Below are 20710 nucleotides of genomic sequence, written 5' to 3'. Positions count from 1 at the left end.
CTTTAAAGACGCGTGTGTGACCTTATGACCTTAAAACTCAGCGTCTCGGACCTGTTCCTGACACAGTGACATCTATCATGTGTATTTCTAGATCTGCTGCTGAGAAACCGACATGATACAACTTTGACATCCGGGACGCGGCGTGTGTTTGGCTTCACGGTAAAAAAAGGAACTGGATGTTTCAACACACAACAGTCATGGTGAGATGGTCTTCTGCTGGCTGGAGAGAGCCGACAGGTCAGGTAGGATGCAGGATGGAGGCTGTGTTAGCTGTTGGTGGGGTGGGGGGGGGGGGGGGGGGGGGGGGGGGGGGCGTGTGGCGGGGAACATGGCAAAAGTTCTGTAAGTTTTCATATATAATAATAATACAAATAACAATAATAATAATAATGTTTTCAACTCAGAAGAAATATTTGTAAATAGTTTATTATAATAATAATAATAATGAAGATAATAATAATAAAGATAATGTTATTTAACTATTATTAATAATAATAAAGGTAATTATTACTATTATTATTATTAATAAAAATAATAATAATAATATTGAATGTCAGAATATTAGGGGTTTGGGGGACTTTCAATGCTAAATGTGAATCATTAAAATATAGCTTTAGATAAAAAGTATAATATCATGTAAAAGCTGATGAAAGGTTGGTGTGCCTCAAGGCTCAGAGCTCGGCCGCCGCTCCTTCATCATTTCCAGGCTGTTTGGTCACATCGACAACAGTCACCACCATCTCAGCTGTTACTCTGACACCCCCCCCCCCACCCCCAGTCTCGTATCAAGTCTGTCATCAAATCATAATTTCTACACCTAAAAAGCGTTCTTGAAAGATGAATACAAGTTTTCACTTTAAGTATAAACAAATATATTATTATTATTTATTAATGATTATTATTAATAACAATGATTAATAATTATTGTTGTTCTCATAAATTGTTATCATAATTTTATTATTTATTTTTATTATTTATTATTCATCACAATGATTAATAATAATTATAATAATAATTAGAATTATTATTAATTATTACTATTATGATTGATGTTAGCCCCTCAAGTCCTTATGAGAGTTGCTCCCGGTACTTATCCAGACTGAGAATGTTCTGGCTGAAATGTATTTATGTTCGTTGTCTTCTGTGTTCTTTCATGAACTTGAGTCTTTTTTTTTTTTAAATAAATTTATATTATTATAGTTACTGAGTCTGAATTTTTCTTTAGTATGTTTTTATTTTGGGGAAAGATGTGACATGATATATATATATATATATATGTTGGAACAGAACCAGGAGGTCTGTCTCCAGAATCAATGTGTGGTTAAGCTGCTTCCTTCCTCACAGGTCTGACAGTCAGAGGAAAGTAATCAATAACCTGATCGAGAGTAGTTTCCTACTGAGGAAAAAAACCTACAAACAAACTTTATTTAAAATCAGAGACAGAAAGGTTTGAACTGCGATGTAACGCGCCGTCAGCTGACTTTAACGTCACCGTGAAGTCGTTTGTTTCTCCTGTCATGTCAACGACTTCGAGCTTCCAGATAATCGCACCATCCGACCTGGACTCAACGCCGCACTACGGCGTTTTTACCGCCTGGAAGCAGGTTCCGACTCCCATTAAGCAGGAGGAAGCTGAAACTAACGTCGCGCACGCCGACTCCACCGAAGCAAGTCTACAGAGCAGATAAATGCTGGAAGGAATAACAGGAGGAGAGACGACAGCAGCAGACATCCTGCTCAACGTTTCAGCAAACCGCTCGGAGGTTAAGAGGAGAAAAGGCAGAGCGGCGTGGGGGGAGGGGCATCATGGCTGATTGGTTATCACTGAGGGAACAATGAGGGCAGCAGTCCACGTCCTGAACATTAGGAAACACTGGAGACGCAAAGACAGGAGACACCAGCCAATCAGCTGCAGAGGTTTGATGTAACTCAGAGGACATTTATGAGACGTGATGCTGCAACGCATCACGCCACACGTCTACCTTTCTGCTCAGCAGCAGCAGCAGTGGCGGCGGCGGCGGCGGGCGGAACATGGGGATACTTGGCTTGCTTCTTGATGTGGAAGTTGACGTTGTTCTGCTCCATGTTGAGGTTGATGGAGGCCGCCGAGTCGCTGTCCACCGCCGACTGGAAGCTGGTGACGGACGTCCTCTTGCTGGGGCTGGCGGAGTCTGGACCCAGACAGAGGGTTGGGTCAGAAAGCGGGCGCAACGCGGCGAGGGAAGCAGCACAAGCGTGGCGTACGTACTGGGCATGGTGTCGTCGCTCTCGTCTGCAGGCTGCTCCGTGTCGCTGTCATCAAACTTGATGTTCTGTAACCAGGACGGCTCTGAATGTCCCTCGATGGAGTTGATGCTATCGCTGTCTGGAGACGGCGTTTCTGAGAACTCTGTACTCTGCAGGCAGACGGGAGGCGGCACCGTCAGTACATTTCCCTTCCTTCAGATGATCAATGACTGAATGACCCCTCTGTGTTATCAGACCACCCGAGGAGTCAATCAGTGTCGGCATGGAGGAGGAGGAGGAGGAGGTCACCTGCAGGGGGCGGTAGAGCGCGTACTCGTCCCTGAACAGCTGGTCGTGGTGTGTAAGACAGTCCAGCCAGCGACCGTCCACCAACGCCTGGCCGATGGCGATCGCCTGGGCCCTGCAACACACACACACACACACACACACACACACACACACACACACACACACAGAGTCTAAAACACACACAGCAGCTGGAAACACAAAGCAGTTTTCATTTGTTTCTGCTTCTGTTTAGATTTAAACTCAGGAATAAAAAACAAACTGAAAACTTTTGGATGGAAGGAGAAGAAATCATGATGGATTCATTCAGACTATGACGACTGGGATAACTGGGATTACAGGGATAACTGGGATAACTGGACAATCAACCGTTGCCAGCGATGAAAACTGAGAAGCTGATTTAACAGTTGAACTTCTGTAAATATTCACTGGTTTATGTAAAATACTTTACAGATCTGCATTTTAAATTAATTAATTCATTCATTTTCTGAACCGCATAATCTAATTCAGGGTTGCGGGGAAGCTGGAGCCTATCCCAGCTGTCTTTTGGGGGAAGGCAGGGTACACCCTGGACAGCTCGCCAGTCCATCGCAGGGCCACACAGAGACAAACAACCACACACACTCACTCCTAGGGACAATTTAGAGAAACCAATTAACCTAACATGCATATCTTTGGATGGTGGAAGGAATTTTATTTTAAATTAAAATAAAATAAAATATTAAAAGCCGGCGACCCTGACTGGATTCAGCGGTTAGGACAATGAATGAATAAATTTTAAAAGACAAATAAAGAAAGATATAAATAAAAAATACAAATAAATAAAAACAGATCATTAAAAATATCAAAATAAATTCAACTGATTAATAAGTAGGAAAATAAAGTGTGTTTTATCACGACTAAGGCGTCATTTTGCCCCATATTTCCTGCAAACACGTCTCATTTCAAGCTGCACTCCAAGAACCCGAACCATTGCACAACCCCCATCCGACCACGAACCATTGCACAACCCCCATCCGACCACGAACTGGCACTGAACCATTGCAGAACCCCGATCCGACCACGAACCATTGCAGAACCCCCATCCGACCACGAACCATTGCACAACCCCCATCCGTCCACGAACCATTGCACAACCCCCATCCGACCCCGAACTGGCACTGAACCATTGCAGAACCCCGATCCGACCATGAACCATTGCAGAACCCCCATCCGACCACGAACCATTGCAGAACCCCGATCCGACCACGAACCATTGCAGAACCCCGATCCGACCACGAACCATTGCAGAACCCCGATCCGACCACGAACCATTGCAGAACCCCAATCCGACCCCGAACTGGCACTGAACCACTGCAGAACCCCGATACGACTACGAACCATTGCAGAACTCCAATCCGACCCCGAACTGGCACTGAACCACTGTTGAACCCCGATCCGACCACGAACCATTGCAGAACCCCGATCCGACCACGAACCATTGCAGAACCCCGATCCGACCACGAACCATTGCAGAACCCCAATCCGACCCCGAACTGGCACTGAACCACTGCAGAACCCCGATACGACTACGAACCATTGCAGAACTCCAATCCGACCCCGAACTGGCACTGAACCACTGCAGAACCCCGATACGACTACGAACCATTGCAGAACTCGAGCCGACCCCGGACTGGCACTGAACCATTGCAGAACCCCGATCCGACCACGAACCATTGCAGAACCCCCATCCGACCACGAACCATTGCACAACCCCCATCCGTCCACGAACCATTGCACAACCCCCATCCGACCCCGAACTGGCACTGAACCATTGCAGAACCCCGATCCGACCATGAACCATTGCAGAACCCCCATCCGACCACGAACCATTGCAGAACCCCGATCCGACCACGAACCATTGCAGAACCCCGATCCGACCACGAACCATTGCAGAACCCCGATCCGACCACGAACCATTGCAGAACCCCAATCCGACCCCGAACTGGCACTGAACCACTGCAGAACCCCGATACGACTACGAACCATTGCAGAACTCCAATCCGACCCCGAACTGGCACTGAACCACTGTTGAACCCCGATCTGACCACGAACCACTGCAGAACTCGAGCCGACCCCGGACTGGCACTGAACCATTGCACAACCCCGATCCGACCACGAACTATTGCAATACCCCTATCCGACCACGAACCATTGCAGAACCCCGATCCGACCACGAACCATTGCAGAAGCCCGATCCGACCCCGAACCACTGCAGAACCCTGTTCTGGGTCCAGTGACGGGTTACCTGGTGGAGATGGTGCCGTTCCTCAGTAGCCAGTTGACCAGCTCCTTTCCCACGATGCAGTTAGGGTACGTCCTCAGCCAGTACCTGTGGTCCTGGAACTCCATCCCGGTGCTGTTGTGGCAGATCTTCTTCCACAGGTCCTTTAGCTGAGACGAATCCTGCAAAAAACACGGAGTCTGGATCAGAACCGGGCGGACTCGGAGCGAACGGCGGGAAAAGCTGAAGAGCAGAGCAGCCACCAGCAGGATCTTCCTCTCCTCCTCGCTGTGGTCCAGCTTGCCGCCGCTCTTGGTCCCGGTCATGGCTCGGCTGGTCGGAGGGCTGACCGAGCTGTCGTAGGACGGAACCAGGGAGGATCCGGATCGGTCCAGAGACAGGTTGGTCACACTGGCAGACCTGGGAGGAGAGCACGGAGCATCACACAGCTGGCTTCAGAAACGGCACAAACATTCCTGTTGCACCTTTAGGAGGACGTTTCTATCAGAATTTACAGCTTCTGGCCTTCGCCGTGCGTTTAAAGGCTTTGTTCTCCACCGTGTTGTTCCCATTCTGCCGGGAGGAATTTCCTTCCGGATCGGAGCTGCAGTCGCTCGTGTCAGCTGGAGGACAAGCTGCTTCTTCAGGAAACTCTCCTAAACATCCCAAAGGTTGGTTCTGATCGAGTGAAACCAAACATCAGCGCTGAATGATCTGATAAGTTCCTCCTTTAGAGGATATGAGAGGATTTTTGTTCCGCCAGATGAGATTAAAATCCGTTCTGATGTTTAGTCGCCAGCAGCAGAAGCTCAGCATGTTTAAGACGACAGACTGTTTATTAGTGACGATATGATTTTTCTCTCCATTCCATTCCGATTTTTTGGGTGCCCATTCGATTTAAATTAAAATTCTCAAAATTGTTGAATATTACTGAATTTTGTAGATTAAAAACAACAAAAAAAACAAAACATTTTTTTTTCTCGTCATTTTTCTTAATTTCAGTTAGAAGAAAATCGAGTAGCCAGACCATCATTCTGCTGCTATAACGCCCAAAAAGACTCGTAAAATGATCAATAAAAATGACAAAAAATTTCATAATGAATTATTTTGTTTTATTGAAAAAAAAAACACGATTTTTTAACGAAAAAAAAAAATCTATTTTAAAATTGTGAAACAAAAAAATCCGGATTTTCGATTTTCCCTCCCGTTTATTGTGTTATGAAAGAGTTTAGTCACCAACCAGCCTGACCATCTGGGACAACTGGGACAACAGGGACAGCTGGGAGAGCTGGGAGAACTGGGACAACTGGGAGAACTGGGAGAGCTGGGACAGCTGGGAGAACAGGGACAGCTGGGACAACTGGGAGAACAGGGACAACTGGGAGAACAGGGAGAGCTGGGAGAACTGGGAGAACTGGGACAGCTGGGAGAACTCGGAGAACTGGGACAGCTGGGAGAACTGGGACAGCAGGGAGAGCTGGGACAACTGGGAGAACAGGGAGAGCTGGGAGAACTGGGACAACTGGGACAGCTGGGAGAACTGGGAGAACTGGGACAGCTGGGAGAACTGGGAGAACTGGGACAGCTGGGAGAACTGGGAGAACTGGGACAGCTGGGACAGCTGGGAGAACTGGGACAGCTGGGAGAACAGGGACAGCTGGGACAACTGGGAGAACTGGGAGAGCTGGGAGAACAGGGACAGCTGGGACAACTGGGAGAACTGGGAGAGCTGGGACATCTGGAGACGTGTTTGTCCAACCTGAGCAGGAATCTGTGTGATGTGAAGCAGAAATCCGTCTCCTGACTAAACAAGGAGGACGAGGAAGGAAGGTTTCTGGAGAGCAGCGGAGCTCCGTGTTGCAGAGGAAACAGAGGAAACTCTTCCTTCCACAAGTTAAATAAAACGAAACATGTGATGGTTAAAGCGAGCAGACAGACCTGTTCCTCGCCGGCGACTTCCCCACGTCTTCTGGCAGCGCGGTGAGTCTGGCCAGGCCGCCGCTCTGAGCCTCCTGGTGAATCATGCTGACAACACACACATTTCACTTTACAGCCTCTCTGCTTCATCTTCACACTTCAAGAAGCTGAGCATGCAGAAGAGCGTGTGTGTGTGTGTGTGTGAAGGGGGGGGGGGGGGGGGGGGGGGGTGAATAAACAAACAGCAAGACTCACTTCTTTCTCATCCCAATAGGAGTTTTTCTATGCGAATGAGAGAGAAAAAGAGAGAGAGAGAGAGAGAGAGAGGAAACAGTTTCCTTTGAGGGAAGTTGAGAAAACAAGCAGGAAGTAAAATGATTCATATCAGCAGCTCGGAGTTTATGGGATGGACTGCAGCGCCATGAAACACAGCGCTGAGAGACACGCATCAACATGCCTCGCATCCTTCCTGAACCCGCCGCCGGGTCACGAACTGCTTTACCTGCCTGACGTCACAAGATGCACGACTCCAGCAGAAACACAACAAACCGAAGAAGAAGACGCATGTATGAGTCACACCTGTCGTCCTCCCGGGTCACGAAACATGAAATCATTCCAAGGTGGAGCGTGCAGCTTTTACTCAGACTCTCTCCGTCATCACACTGAAAATACTGAAATCTAAGATTAAAAACCTTCAACTGAGTTCACATATGCTTATTTTTAAAGGTAAGAGATTTATTAGTTTTTATACCAGAGAATTTCTCGTTTTAAGAGTATTTTTACTTGTTTTGGGAAGTCTTGACGATCCACATTTTCTTGTTCTGCTGGCAGATAATTTATCTTATTTTAAGCAACATTTACAGAATTTTTTTTCCTTTGTTTTTTAAGGCTGAGTTTTTGCAGCGTGTCAGACTGAAGCTTCTTCCATCCTCCACAAGAAGAACTGAGTTCTGGTTCTCAAAGCTGCAAGAAGAAGAAGAAGCGTCTTGTTCGGCAGGTCCATCCATCCTCCAGGAGAAGCAGGTCTGCAGCGGGGAGGGGTCACTGCGGGGGGCGATGTCTGCTTTATGAACCCGGTTGTTTCCTCCACCATGTTTTTCCCGCCATCTTTGTGTTCAAGATAACTCAAAAGGTTACGGAGGGATTTTTATAAACATTTCCAGAGTTGTTGGAAATGTGAAAATGAAGAAGTGATTAAATTCTGGTGGTGATCCGGATCACCGTTTGGATCCAGGAATGTTTTAACGGTGGGGCGGGTCGTGCACGCGGCGGGGCGGGTCGTACACGCGGCAGGTTCTGAGTGTTTTAATGTAAAAATGTTGGTACTTTCTCACCACCTCGATCAGCTGAACAATCCGTTTTACCTGCAACAGTAAAAACGCGAAGCAGCAACTCCACTTCCTGTTTCTCCGTGTTAACCACGCCCACCTTACATGTCCGACCAATCACACGATACTTCTCGGAGCCCCGCAAGAAAAAAGTTCTGCAGCCCGAAGTGTCGAGAACTGTCTTCAAACACGTCCGTGAGAACAAAACGACAATTTTCTTCTCGGAGCTTCGAGAACAAGAAGAAAGTTCCGGCTTCTGGTGGAGGATGGAACAAGCTCGACCCAGGAGGAGCCCAGGTTTTATAAAAACATAGTTCCACTAAAATAATTAATTTTACATGCAAATAGAATAATCAGGAAGCATTAATGTCATTTTAAACCATTATATGGAAGAAAAGTAAAGTTGCAACACAGTAACATCTGGAAACGGGTCAAACTGAGCCGAACAGCGGGCGGGATGGAAACCGTTTCACCAAATGAAACTCTGAGATTTTAGAATATTTTCATGGTTTCTGTGAGAAGAGGAACTTTGTTCCTGTTGGAGAAACGTCTGACTGGACGTAGAACGGTTTGCTGGAAAAGATCTACTTTAATAGTCAGTCAGAAAGGAGCAGGAGGACAGGAGGACAAGAGGACAGGAGGACAAGAGGACAGCGGGACAGGAGGACAAGAGGACAGCGGGACAGGAGGACAAGAGGACAGCGGGACAGGAGGACAAGAGGACAGGAGGACAGCGGGACAGGAGGACAAGAGGACAGGAGGACAAGAGGAGGACAGGACAGACAGGAGGACAAGAGGACAGGAGGACAAGAGGACAGCGGGACAGGAGGACAAGAGGACAGGAGGACAGGACAGACAGGAGGACAAGAGGACAGCGGGACAGGAGGACAAGAGGACAGGAGGACAGAGGAGGACAGGACAGACAGGAGGACAAGAGGACAGGAGGACAAGAGGACAGCGGGACAGGAGGACAGCGGGACAGGAGGACAAGAGGACAAGATGACAAGAGGACAGCGGGACAGGAGGACAGGAGGACAAGAGGACAGGAGGATAGGAGGACAGGACAGACAGGAGGACAAGAGGACAGGAGGACAAGAGGACAGCGGGACAGGAGGACAAGAGGACAGGACAGACAGGAGGACAGAGGACAGGAGGATAGGACAGACAGGAGGACAAGAGGACAGGACAGACAGGAGGACAAGAGGACAGGACAGACAGGAGGACAAGAGGATAGGACAGACAGGAGGATAAGAGGACAGGACAGACAGGAGGACAAGAGGATAGGACAGACAGGAGGACAAGAGGACAGGAGGATAGGACAGACAGGAGGACAAGAGGACAAGAGGACAGAGGAGGACAGACTAGAATGATCGTCTCCACTATGAGCAAAAATCCCAGAACCTCTAAAGTCCCGTTGGAGGTTCAGACTCTGGACCGATACGTCGGTCGGTTGTCTGGAGGCTTTGCTCTCCTCCACGAGCTGCAGAGAACGGAGCGACACCAGCAGAAACCACAGTGCTAACTGGTGGAGCCGAGACCCAACCAGAGAGAGGGACAAACCACAGAAGAAGAAGAAGAGGAACAAGACGACGCAGAAACTGCCAAAGAAAAAGCACCTGAAGAAGAACAGCAAAAAAAAAAAAACCAACTTAGTTTTTCCTTCTTCTTCTGGTGTTGTTAGATGTTGTAGTGGTGCACCACAGCAACCAACCAGTGTCAAAACACAAAACTCAGCACCGCCCCCTAGTGGATGAACAGACTTAGTCGCCATGGCAACGCGAAAGAAGCACAGCGGCAGCGAATCATGACCTGGTTTGAAACGGACGTCCCCGTTTCCACGCGTCAGGGAGCAGAAAAGGACCTTTAGGGACAAACCTAACGAGGTGTGGAACACTGAGACGGGGGAGGAGGGAGAGGGAAGTGAGTCGTGCACTTCGGGCCAAACTCAAACCGGAAATGTTTTTATGAAACTCTGTGTGGAATCGAAGCGGTTTCATTCGGTCCGAAGCATGTTTGTGAGCGTTCACCTCTGCCAGGTCAGGTCCTCCTCCAGGAAGATGTTCCTGCTGGCCTTGCGGCCTCCCACCGGCGTCCGTGGCTCGCTGGGCTCCAACACACACACGGAGCAGGGCGAGTCCGACAAGGCGCTCAGGTCCTCGCCGATGCAGCTCGAGTCCGCTGAGTGAGCGTAGTTCAGCGCCAGTTTACGGCAGTATGTGCAAGCCCGAAGATCTCCTGCATGTGGAGGAAGGATGAAACCTGCAATCTAAACTTAGAGCACAGGGGTCAAACTCCAGTCCTGGAGGGCCGGTATCCTGCAGGTTGTTGTCTCCAGGCTCCAACACACCTGACCAAAACTTCACAGGTTGACGAGAAGCTGCTGGATGCATTGGATTCGAATCAGCTGCGTTGGTGGGGGGAAACAACAACGACCTGCCGGATACCGGCCCTCCAGGACTGGAGTTTGACACCCCTGACTTAGAGGAAGGCGACTTGCAAAGAGTCTTCCTGCGAACACTTCCGCCGCGTTTCAGAGGTAAAATGTAGAACAACGAGTTTTAAAGCTGATTTGGCTGAAATTTTACACAGAAGCAGATGTGATGCGTGTGATGACCGCCTGACGAAAGCTTCGATGAACCGTGATAAAAGCCTTCCCACAATAATCACAACATCTACAGCTGTGCTCATATTTATTTATTAAAGAAGGAAAAAACAGCTGCCTGTAAAATAAGCTGGAACTGACTAAAGTAAAAATAAATAAAAAATTTATGAAATTCATGACATTATTTTCTAATTCTGGTTCAACAGAAATATATTTTTAAAAAGCAAACATATAAGATAATTTATTCCATATTCCATCAGTCATAAAGTAATATTTAGTTGAAGAATCCTTTAATGTTTCCGCTCCAGTCAGGTGTTTTCTGTTCCTCTCAGTCAGACTTCTGCACCTGTTGACAGGTATTTTGTCCCACTGTTCAACAGAAAAGTCTCTCATTTGTCCAGGACACATTTGTTTGTTTTCTTTCTTCAACTCAGTTAAATGAAAAAAACAGTGTCTTATATTACTAAATTATATTTTTATAATTTTTAGTTATTGTTCCTTTTTTAAGTCTCCAGTTATTTGAGTGACTGTTGTAAATTCAGCCTTTTGTTTAATGAAAGGGGATGAATACATATGAGCACAGCTGTAAAATGAAAGCTCTTCAGCAGCTTATCGGAACCGGACCTCTTACCCGTGTAGCCCATGAACTTCCCGGGGATCTCCTGGTTGCAGCAGCGGCTGCAGAAGATCTGGCCGCACAGCCTGCAGTGGTGTCTGCGGCGGAAGGTGGTGAACTTCTCGTTGCAGTCGTAGCATTCCTTACACTGGCTGTCAGGCATCCAGTACTGCTTCAGGTCACTGTCCTGAGGGTGGACACGGAGCGCCGGTCAACACACTGCATCCAACCATGAGCGTTTTCAGCTGCAACTGAGGTAGGTTCTCCAGAAGCAGGTAAATTAAAAAAAAAAAAAAAACTAAAACCAAGTGTGAAACCAGTTTAAAAACAGTCTGACACCAAACCCAGTTCTTTAACAAGAGTGATACCAGTCAGACGACAGGCTGCATGTAAAAGATGGACGTGTCCTCCAGGTCTGAAAAGCGAAGCCAATGAGAACGTTTCTTCACCTGGAAAACCCCTGACAGGTACTGGGTGATCCAGCTCCAAAACACCTCCAGCTTTTTTTTAAAAATAACTTTATCTTAATGCCAAGAAAATACAAGCCATTTTTTTTTACTCCTGAGCAGTCAGTTTCAGTGTCCAACCAAATGTCTGATCGTCGCTGTTTTCCAGAGAAGACACTGAAGAAATGGGAACAAATGATCCTAAAGATCCAGTTTAAACCGGTACTTTGCCAAATTTCTGTTATGTGTCGACACAACTCTGGTTGATCCCTTAAGGTTTAACTTTAGAACAAATCTGTAACAACCATGTTAGTTATCTATTGATAAATATGTATTATTTATTTATTTTATTTATATTAACCAAGAAATCCCATCAAGATTAAAGATATCTGACTGAGGTGGCAGCCATTCCAAAAACCCTTTAAATTAAATTAAATTAAATCAAATTAAATTAAGTTAAGCCTAAATTCCTCTCCCTGAGCCGTCACCTTATCGTGGTGGAGGGGATTGTGCGTCCCGAAGATCCTAGCAGCTATGTTGTCGGGGGCTTTATGCCCCTGGTAGGGTCACCCATGGCAAACAGGTGTCTAGGGGAGGGACCAGACCAAGCACGGCTCATAGACCCCTATGATGACGACTAACCTGGGCATGAATGTTCCCTTGCCCGGACGCGGGTTACCGGGACCCCCCTCTGGAGCCAGGCCTGGAGGCGGGGTACGAGAGCGAGCGTCTGGTGGCCGGGCCTTCGCCCATGGGGCTCAGCCCGAAAGGGTTACATGGGCCCCACCTCCCGTGGGCTCACCATCTGCGGGAGGAGCCGTAGGGGTCGGGTGCAATGTGAGCTGGGCGGCAGCAAGGGGCGGGGACCCTGGCGGTCCAATCCCCGGCTGCAGAAGCTGGCTCTGGGGACGTGGAACGTCACCTCTCTGGTGGGGAAGGAGCCTGAGCTTGTGCGCGAGGTTGAGCGGTTCCGACTAGATATAGTTGGACTCACCTCGACGCATGGCTTGGGCTCTGGAACCAGAACCCTCGAGAGGGGCTGGACCTTCTTCCACTCTGGAGTTGCTCATGGTGAGAGGCGCCGAGCAGGTGTGGGCATTCTCATCAGCCCCCAGCTTGGTGCCTGCACGTTGGGGTTTACCCCGGTGGATGAAAGGGTAGTTTCCCTCCGCCTCCGGGTGGGGGGACGGGTCCTGACTGTTGTCTGTGCTTATGCACCGAACAGCAGTTCAGAGTACCCACCCTTTCTGGAGTCCTTGGAGGGAGTGCTGGAGGGTGCTCCTTCTGGGGACTCCATTGTTCTGCTGGGGGACTTCAATGCTCACGTGGGCAATGACAGTGAGACCTGGAGGGGAGTGATTGGGAGGCATGGTCCCCCCCCTCTGAACCCAAATGGTGTTTTGTTATTGGACTTCTGTGCTCGTCATGGATTGTCTATAACGAACACCATGTTCCAGCATAAGAGTGTCCATATGTACACCTGGCATCAGGATTCCCTGGGCCGCAGTTCAATGATCGACTTTGTAGTCGTATCGTCGGACCTGCGGCCACATGCCTTGGACACTCGGGTGAAGAGGGGGGCGGAGCTGTCAACTGATCACCACCTGGTGGTGAGTTGGCTCAGATGGTGGGGGAGGAAGCCGGTCAGAGCTGGCAGGCCCAAACGTGTTGTGAGGGTCTGCTGGGAATGTCTGGCTGAGTCCCCTGTCAGAGCGAGCTTCAACTCCCACCTTCAGCAGAGCTTCGAACATGTCCCGGGTGAGGCGGGGGACATTGAGTCCGAATGGGCTGTGTTCCGTGCCTCTATTGCTGAGGCGGCCAGCCAGAGCTGTGGCTGTAAGGTCGTTGGTGCCTGTCGTGGCGGTAATCCCAGGACTCGTTGGTGGACACCAACAGTGAGGGCTGCCGTCAAGCTGAAGAAGGAGTCCTATAGGGCCTTCTTGGCCTGTGGGACTCTGGAGGCAGCTGATGGGTACCAACGGGCTAAGCGGCATGCGGCTTCGGCTGTTGCCGAGGCAAAAATTCGGGCATGGGAGGAGTTCGGCGAGGCCATGGAGAAAGACTTCCGGACGGCTTCGAGGAGATTCTGGTCCACCATCCGGCGGCTCAGGGGGGGGAAGCAGTGCTCCATCAATACTGTGTACAGTGGAGGTGGGGAGCTGCTGACCTCAACTCGGGACGTTGTGGGTCGGTGGAGGGAATACTTCGAAGACCTCCTCAATCCTACCAACACGTCTTCCCATGAGGGAGCAGAGCTGGTGGACTCAGGGGTGGACTCTCCTATCTCTGGGGCTGAAGTCGCTGAGGTGGTCAAAAAGCTCCTTGGCGGCAAGGCCCCGGGGGTGGATGAGATCCGCCCGGAGTTCCTTAAGGCTCTGGATGCTGTGGGGCTGTCCTGGCTGACACGCCTCTGCAGCATCGCGTGGACATCGGGGGCAGTACCGCTGGATTGGCAGACTGGGGTGGTGGTCCCCCTTTTTAAGAAGGGGGACCAGAGGGTGTGTTCCAATTACAGGGGAATCACACTCCTCAGCCTCCCTGGTAAGGTCTATTCAGGGGTCCTGCAGAGGAGGGTCCGCCGGATAGTCGAATCCCGGATTGAGGAGGAGCAATGTGGTTTTCGTCCTGGTCGCGGAACAGTGGACCAGTTCTAGACCCTCTCTGGGGTCCTGGGGGGGGCATGGGAGTTTGCCCAACCAGTCTACATGTGCTTTGTGGACCTGGAGAAGGCATTCGACTGTGTCCCCCGGGGGCTCCTGTGGGGGGTACTCCGGGAGTATGGGGTACCGGACCCCCTTGTACGAGCTGTCCGGTCCCTGTACGACAGGTGTCAGAGCTTGGTCCGCATTGCCGGTAGTAAGTCGGATTCGTTTCCGGTGAGGGTTGGACTCCGCCAAGGCTGCCCTTTATCGCCGATTCTGGCGCAGCCGAGGTGTTGAGGGGATCCGACTTGGTGGCCTCAGGATTGGGTCCCTGCTTTTTGCGGATCACGTGGTCTTGTTGGCTTCATCTGGTCGTGATCTCCAGCTCTCACTTGAGCGATTCGCGGCCGAGTGTGAAGCGGCTGGGATGAGAATCAGCACCTCCAAATCTGAGACCATGGTCCTCAGCCGGAATAGGGTGGATTGCCCTCTCCGGGTCGGGAGTCAGGTCCTGCCTCAAGTGGAGGAGTTTAAATATCTCGGGGTCTTGTTCACGAGTGAGGGAAGGATGGAGCGCGAGATCGACAGACGGATCGGTGCGGCGTCTGCAGTAATGCGGACTCTGCGCCGGTCTGTCGTGGTGAAGAAGGAGCTGAGCCAGAAGGTGAAGCTCTCGATTTACCAGTCGATCTACGTTCCTACCCTCACCTATGGTCATGAGCTGTGGGTCGTGACCGAAAGAAGGAGATCTCGTATACAAGCGGCTGAAATGAGTTTCCTCCGCAGGGTGGCCGGGCTCTCCCTTAGAGATAGGGTGAGGAGCTCGGTCATCCGGGAGGGGCTCAGAGTAGAGCCGCTGCTCCTCCGCATCGAGAGGAACCAATTGAGGTGGCTCGGGCATCTGGTCAGATGCCTCCTGGACGCCTCCCTGGTGAGGTGTTCCAGGCACGTCCCTCTGGGAGGAGACCCCGGGGAAGACCCAGGACACGCTGGAGGGATTATATCTCTCGGCTGGCCTGGGAACGCCTCGGGATCCCCCCCGCAGAGTTGGCAAATGTGGCTGGGGAGAGGGAAGTCTGGGCTTCCCTGCTTAGGCTGCTGCCCCCCCGACCCGACCCCGGATAAGCGGCAGAAGATGGATGGATGGATGGATTAAATTAAATTAAATTAAAAACTAACTATAAAAAATAAACTATCAAAAATAAACTAATATGAAAAAAAAACTAAAAATGAAAAAGAAAAATTGTGTTATATAAACATTTTAAATGAAATTAGTAAAAGTTTTTAAAAAATGACATAAAAATAAAATCACATAAAATTACATGTAATTAAATGAAGCAAAATTCTGTGAAATAAAACAAAATATAAAATTCAAATTTTGAAAATTTAAAATTTTTTAAATATAAATTTAAAAATTCAATAATAAAATAGAAAAAAGTCCAAACAAGGTTATAAAGCCCAGATGCAGAACTCAGCGTTCCTTTACGGTTTACTAACGGTAAACTAACGCGTTTACATCGCGACGACATCCATCTTTTAAATGCAGCCTGTCTGAATGCAGAGTCCAGGACCAGAACCCGGACCGAGTCAGTCCGTCTCAGTTTCCGCTTTAGGAAAATGAAACCGACTGACTCCTCACAAGAAGAAGAACTGATCTGAGTTCTGCATGTTCGACCCACCTGTGTGCAGGTGGACCTGCGGTCGGAGAACTGTGGCTGTTTTAAAGGCAAAGTACAAATTAAGGTTCTAATCATACATGTTGACATTTAATACAAAGTTAAAAAAACTTTTCAGCTCGGTTATTTCTCTTTAGATTCAATATTTAGCAGTGAAACGAGTGAAAACAGCAGCAGAGATCCTGGAAGTTTCTTTGATTTAACGAAGAAAACCTCTGCAGGGATGTGTTTTATTTTTAACGATTAACCTGAAAGACACAAAACGTGAAATAAAGACCAACATGTTGGGTTCAGTACCTGGCTTCTCCCCTCCATGATTTCCTTCAGCCTCTTCAGCGCAGTGCGAAGCTGCACAGCCGTGCGAGGGTCATGACTGCTCAGAGGAACGTCCGATTTCCTGTTGCCATCTACAAAACGTGCACATAAACGCAGCGTGAATGAGCAGAAGCATAGGACACTTCGCTGTTAAATAAACGCTGCTGCGTTGCCACGATGCATCAACACAATGAACGCCAACCGCGGGAAAATGAAGCAATCCATCGATCAAACAGGTTTTAGATGTTAGCTGGAAAACACCAAACCTTTGTTAGTCTCCGGGCGGAAACATGAGCTCAAACCAAAATGCTCATATGAAACACACTTCCATGCAAACACACACACACACACAGACACACACACACACACACACACACACACACTTCAGTTTGAACTGATCTGAATTATTAGTCAGGCTGAAAGCTTCTTTAGTAAATGACACAATGCAGAAGATCCCTCACCTGGCCAGTCCACTGCAATCAGAGAAGACACGAGAACCTCGTTACAGCCTGAACACGATTCGTCCGCCGCGTCTTTTCTGACCAATCAGCTGCAACGCTGCTTTAAAATATTACAACAGGAACTGAACTCCATAGCAGCCCTTTTTGGGCTCTTTGAAAACCAAATGCATCTCAATGCTTGCAAAAACCCATTCTTTGGCTTTTGCCTTACTTCTGGCATGCCGTGCAATCCTACTGAAATGCCTGCCCTCCCTCTCATACACAGTGGCTGCAGGACGTCATGTCTTGCCTAAAACTAGAAAAAGTTAAGTGCAAAACAAACTCCTGGAGCCTTTGAGGACACGTGGGGCCCCTTCTTGCGTGCATTTCCAGCTCTGTGATCATAAGGTAGTAGTATAGCTGCATGCGACCAAACCCAGGTCCTGGTTTGAATGCATTATTCTGGTAGTGACGGGGTGGGTGGGATGTTGTTGTTTTGTTTTTTGTTCCTTTTTTTTAATATTATGATTGTTTCATTTTTATTTATTTTTTGTTGTTGTTTTGCATAAATTTGATACATTGCTATGATATCATGTACGATGCCTCCTGACTAATCAGGACTCTCATGTCAATCTCTTATTTGTTGTTACTGTGAACTGACAGATGACGTAAAAAGCTTTCCTGTTGAAAACCAAGAACAAAAATATTTTTGATTAAAAAAAAATTACAACAGCTGCTGGAAGACAAAGCTACAGAACTGAGGGTCCTTGTGCACAGAACCGCAACTAAAACCTGAGAACTGATCAAAAATAAGTCTTATAGCTCTTTTCCATCAGTATCAGCTCGTCTCAACTCGCCTCGGCTCGGTTTGGAGGCTTTTCCACTCGGCTTTTGGACTCGTTTACCGCTACTTTTTTGGTAACTCCTCAGCCCAGGTTCTAACCGAGCTGAGTCGGGTTGTGTGTGACGTCGCCAGACTGCATGCTGCTATTGGTCAAGGTTGTGTCCAATCAGAGGTCAGGATCAGAGAGTGACATCACTGGAAGAGCGACTCCAACTCGGCAAGGCCGGATTATCCAATGGGAATTATGGGCACAGGCCCAGGCGCCCACGCCCACCTGGGGCCCACCTGGGGCCCATGTGGGGCAAACACCAGCAGTTTGGACATGAAACATAATGTACAGAAAAGCCAGATAGTTTCACCAATAGTGTGTTGCTATTGTTGCCATCGGCTGAGAGATGTTAGAAATGTCATTTCACAGTGTATCATTCACAATTTTCATAATGTTGCAGTGGGGAAGGGGGCCCCTGGAACACTGGGCCCAGGGGCCTGTGCACTTTTAATCCGGCCCTGCAACTGGGAAGTTGTTTACATTACAACAAGCAATGGTGCAACAAAAGTCTGTTCCGTGCTCCAACACTGAGGTGGAGACGTTTCTTTGGTTTCTGAGGAAAGGATACAGAGGGAACCAGATGGAGTGACACGAAATGGAAACACCTATCAAGAGCTTTCCGACTCCATGTCTACGGCTAGCAACGGAGTTTCCAGCAGCGTCGAGAGAAGCTGGAAAAGCTCCAAAGTGACTTTCGGCAGGTCAACGACCACGATGGTCGGAGTGGATCAAACAGACGAGACTGGAAGTGGTTCCAACAGATGGAGACGATTTATGGTCAGCGACCGGCGAGCAATGGGAAGACAGTTGGTGTTGATTCGGCCACTACCGTGTTGGAGAGTGTGTTGGTGGATGGTGAGTGGATTTCCATTGTTTACATTGGTTTTTATTGGGTGTAGAGGAAGTAATAACAACAGCAGCTAGTTACTGATGGATGATGGCTTCATACTCTTCTGCATTTTGTGTGACCGTTAATGTCGGCTAATATCAGTTAGCGCTAACCGCTAGCCAAGCTAAAGGCTATAATTGGAAAGCCAACACTAGCTTTTTTATTTTGTTGCTGAAAACTAGACACAGACCAAGTAGCAGATATATTGCCTCTAGGTCCTCCATCTTGTGTTTGTCGCATCGTTTTTCTATTGTCACGCACAATACCGACGACACAGCGATTTCACACAAACCCCGCACATTTTAGCGCTGGTACTAATGGAAAAGAAACCGGACCAAGCTGAGGCGAGTCGAGGCGAGTTGAGACAAGCTGATACTGGTGGAAACGAGGCATTAGTTATGGATGAATCCCATTCATATCAGCCCGGTTGCTCAGAAAGCTGCTTTGTTCGGGGAAATGTAAACGCGCGGAACGAATTCTGATTCCAACCAAAGAAGTGGACTTAATTCGTTCCAATCCGACCGAATCCAGGAAGTGGACTACAAAACAAGGTGCATTGTGGGCTCAGCACACTGCAGCTAAACACAACCAGACCGTGTGCGATGATTGACGGCTCAGGACGGGAGAAAAAACTCAAAGTGTGGAAGAATCCGGTCGAAGTTCAGACCGAGATCTGATCAACCAGCCCACTGCCATCTGATGCAGATCCATCTGGTTCTTTTCCTCCAGTCGAGCGTGAAACACGTTTTTACTGATTTAAACATTTAGAAAAACACTCTGAGCGATAAGCCGGTGGAGGTACCAGATCCAATCGGGCTGCGCCTGATGATGACATCACACTATGCTGCGCTTCATCAATCTATCAATAGATATTTTTGCTTTTATTTTACTTTTTATTTGGCAAACTAAAAATGTTTTCCCTGGACCAAAAAAGATCCTTTTAATGTGAAGATGTACTGATTTTATCATCATGCAGTTTGTCAACCTGTGCCTAAAACACGACCAAGCGAAATGTCGCCCTGCTACTGATGACGGCTGTGACGATACGCCTTCATCCCGATTCGATTCGGGGTTTTTTGGGTGCTGATCCGATTTAAGTTTTATTCTCACGATTCTTCAATATTGCTGGTTTTTGTAAAGAAAAACTGTGGGAGTGTCCTGGCTGACACGCCTCTGCAGCATCGCGTGGTTAAATTGTGAATAAATATTGCAAATATGAACTAAAACGTTTATTTTTAATGGTGTCATTTTCCGATGTCTTTTCTGCTATCGGGAGTTTTAGAAGTGATGGTTTCGTTTGATCCGGAACGATGGATTTCTTTACAAACGTCCGTGTTTCCTACGAGGAAGAACTACACGCTGTGTGTGTGTGTGTGTGTGTGTGTGTGTGTGTGTGTGTGTGTGTGTGTGTGTGTGCTACCGGAGGCAGTGGAGGTGCGTCTGAGATGATCAGGATGCTGCTTCCGGTGCGTCCTGGAGCCATAAATGGAGTGGGAGGGACTGGAAGACAGGCTCCGCCTCTCCGGCGGATGGGAGGAAGGCGCTACTTCCTGCTTCTCTAGAGGCGCCGAGGGAGGACGGCCCTCCTCTACACACACACACACACACACACACACACACACACACACACACACACACACACACACACACACACAGAGGGGGAAACACAGGAGCCAATTAGAAAGATTTGAGAGGAAATTTTATGATTTGTTTGATCCAGATCCTGACCCTGATTTAGATCCAGACCCAGATTCTGACCCTGATCCAGATCCTGACCCTGATCCAGACCCAGATCCAGATCCAGACCCTGATCTAGATCTAGATCCAGACCCAGACCCAGATCCAAAACCTGACCCTTATCCAGACCCTGACCCTCATCTAGATCCAGACCCAGATCCAGATCCAGATCCAGATCCAGACCCTGACCCAGACCGTGACCCTGATCCAAATCCTGAACCTGAACCTGAACCAGACCCAGATCCAGACCCAGACCCAGACCAACCCTAAAGTCTGATCACCGTTTCTCTTACAAAGTCTGAGATCACCGGACCCTTTCATCAACCCGTCCAGAATCTTGATTTATTATTATAAGTTAATCAATAAATTTTGATAGAATCTGTTTAAATCTTCCTGATTATTTCTATTGATGAC

At 48.4% G+C, this 20710-nt stretch overlaps 1 protein-coding gene across 5 annotated transcripts in view; it reads right to left on the bottom strand.

Annotated features, from left to right (window-relative positions):
- pikfyve (phosphoinositide kinase, FYVE finger containing) overlaps positions 1 to 20710 on the bottom strand; it is a 49403-nt gene that overhangs the window by 24729 nt on the left and 3964 nt on the right. For 2 of the 5 annotated variants that reach the window (XM_079254865.1, XM_079254866.1), the window contains exons 3-13: positions 19980 to 20147; positions 16320 to 16429; positions 11274 to 11445; positions 10068 to 10275; positions 6968 to 6994; positions 6734 to 6820; positions 5059 to 5215; positions 4820 to 4977; positions 2536 to 2647; positions 2249 to 2396; positions 1983 to 2171 (exon numbers count right to left, since the gene is read on the bottom strand). In XM_079254865.1, the coding sequence (XP_079110991.1) occupies positions 1983 to 2171; positions 2249 to 2396; positions 2536 to 2647; positions 4820 to 4977; positions 5059 to 5215; positions 6734 to 6820; positions 6968 to 6994; positions 10068 to 10275; positions 11274 to 11445; positions 16320 to 16429; positions 19980 to 20147 (1536 nt within the window). Of the gene's footprint in view, positions 1 to 1982; positions 2172 to 2248; positions 2397 to 2535; positions 2648 to 4819; positions 5216 to 6733; positions 6821 to 6967; positions 6995 to 10067; positions 10276 to 11273; positions 11446 to 16319; positions 16430 to 19979; positions 20148 to 20710 lie in introns of all 5 variants that reach the window. The other 3 variants (XM_079254867.1, XM_079254868.1, XM_079254864.1) reach the window with 2 other exon arrangements.

The sequence above is a fragment of the Telmatherina bonti genome (genome assembly GCF_933228915.1).
Source record: "Telmatherina bonti genome assembly, chromosome: 15".
Lineage (NCBI taxonomy): Eukaryota > Metazoa > Chordata > Actinopteri > Atheriniformes > Telmatherinidae > Telmatherina > Telmatherina bonti.
Note: the sequence above shows the minus strand (reverse complement) of the source record. Positions and strands in the feature narration are given on the sequence as shown.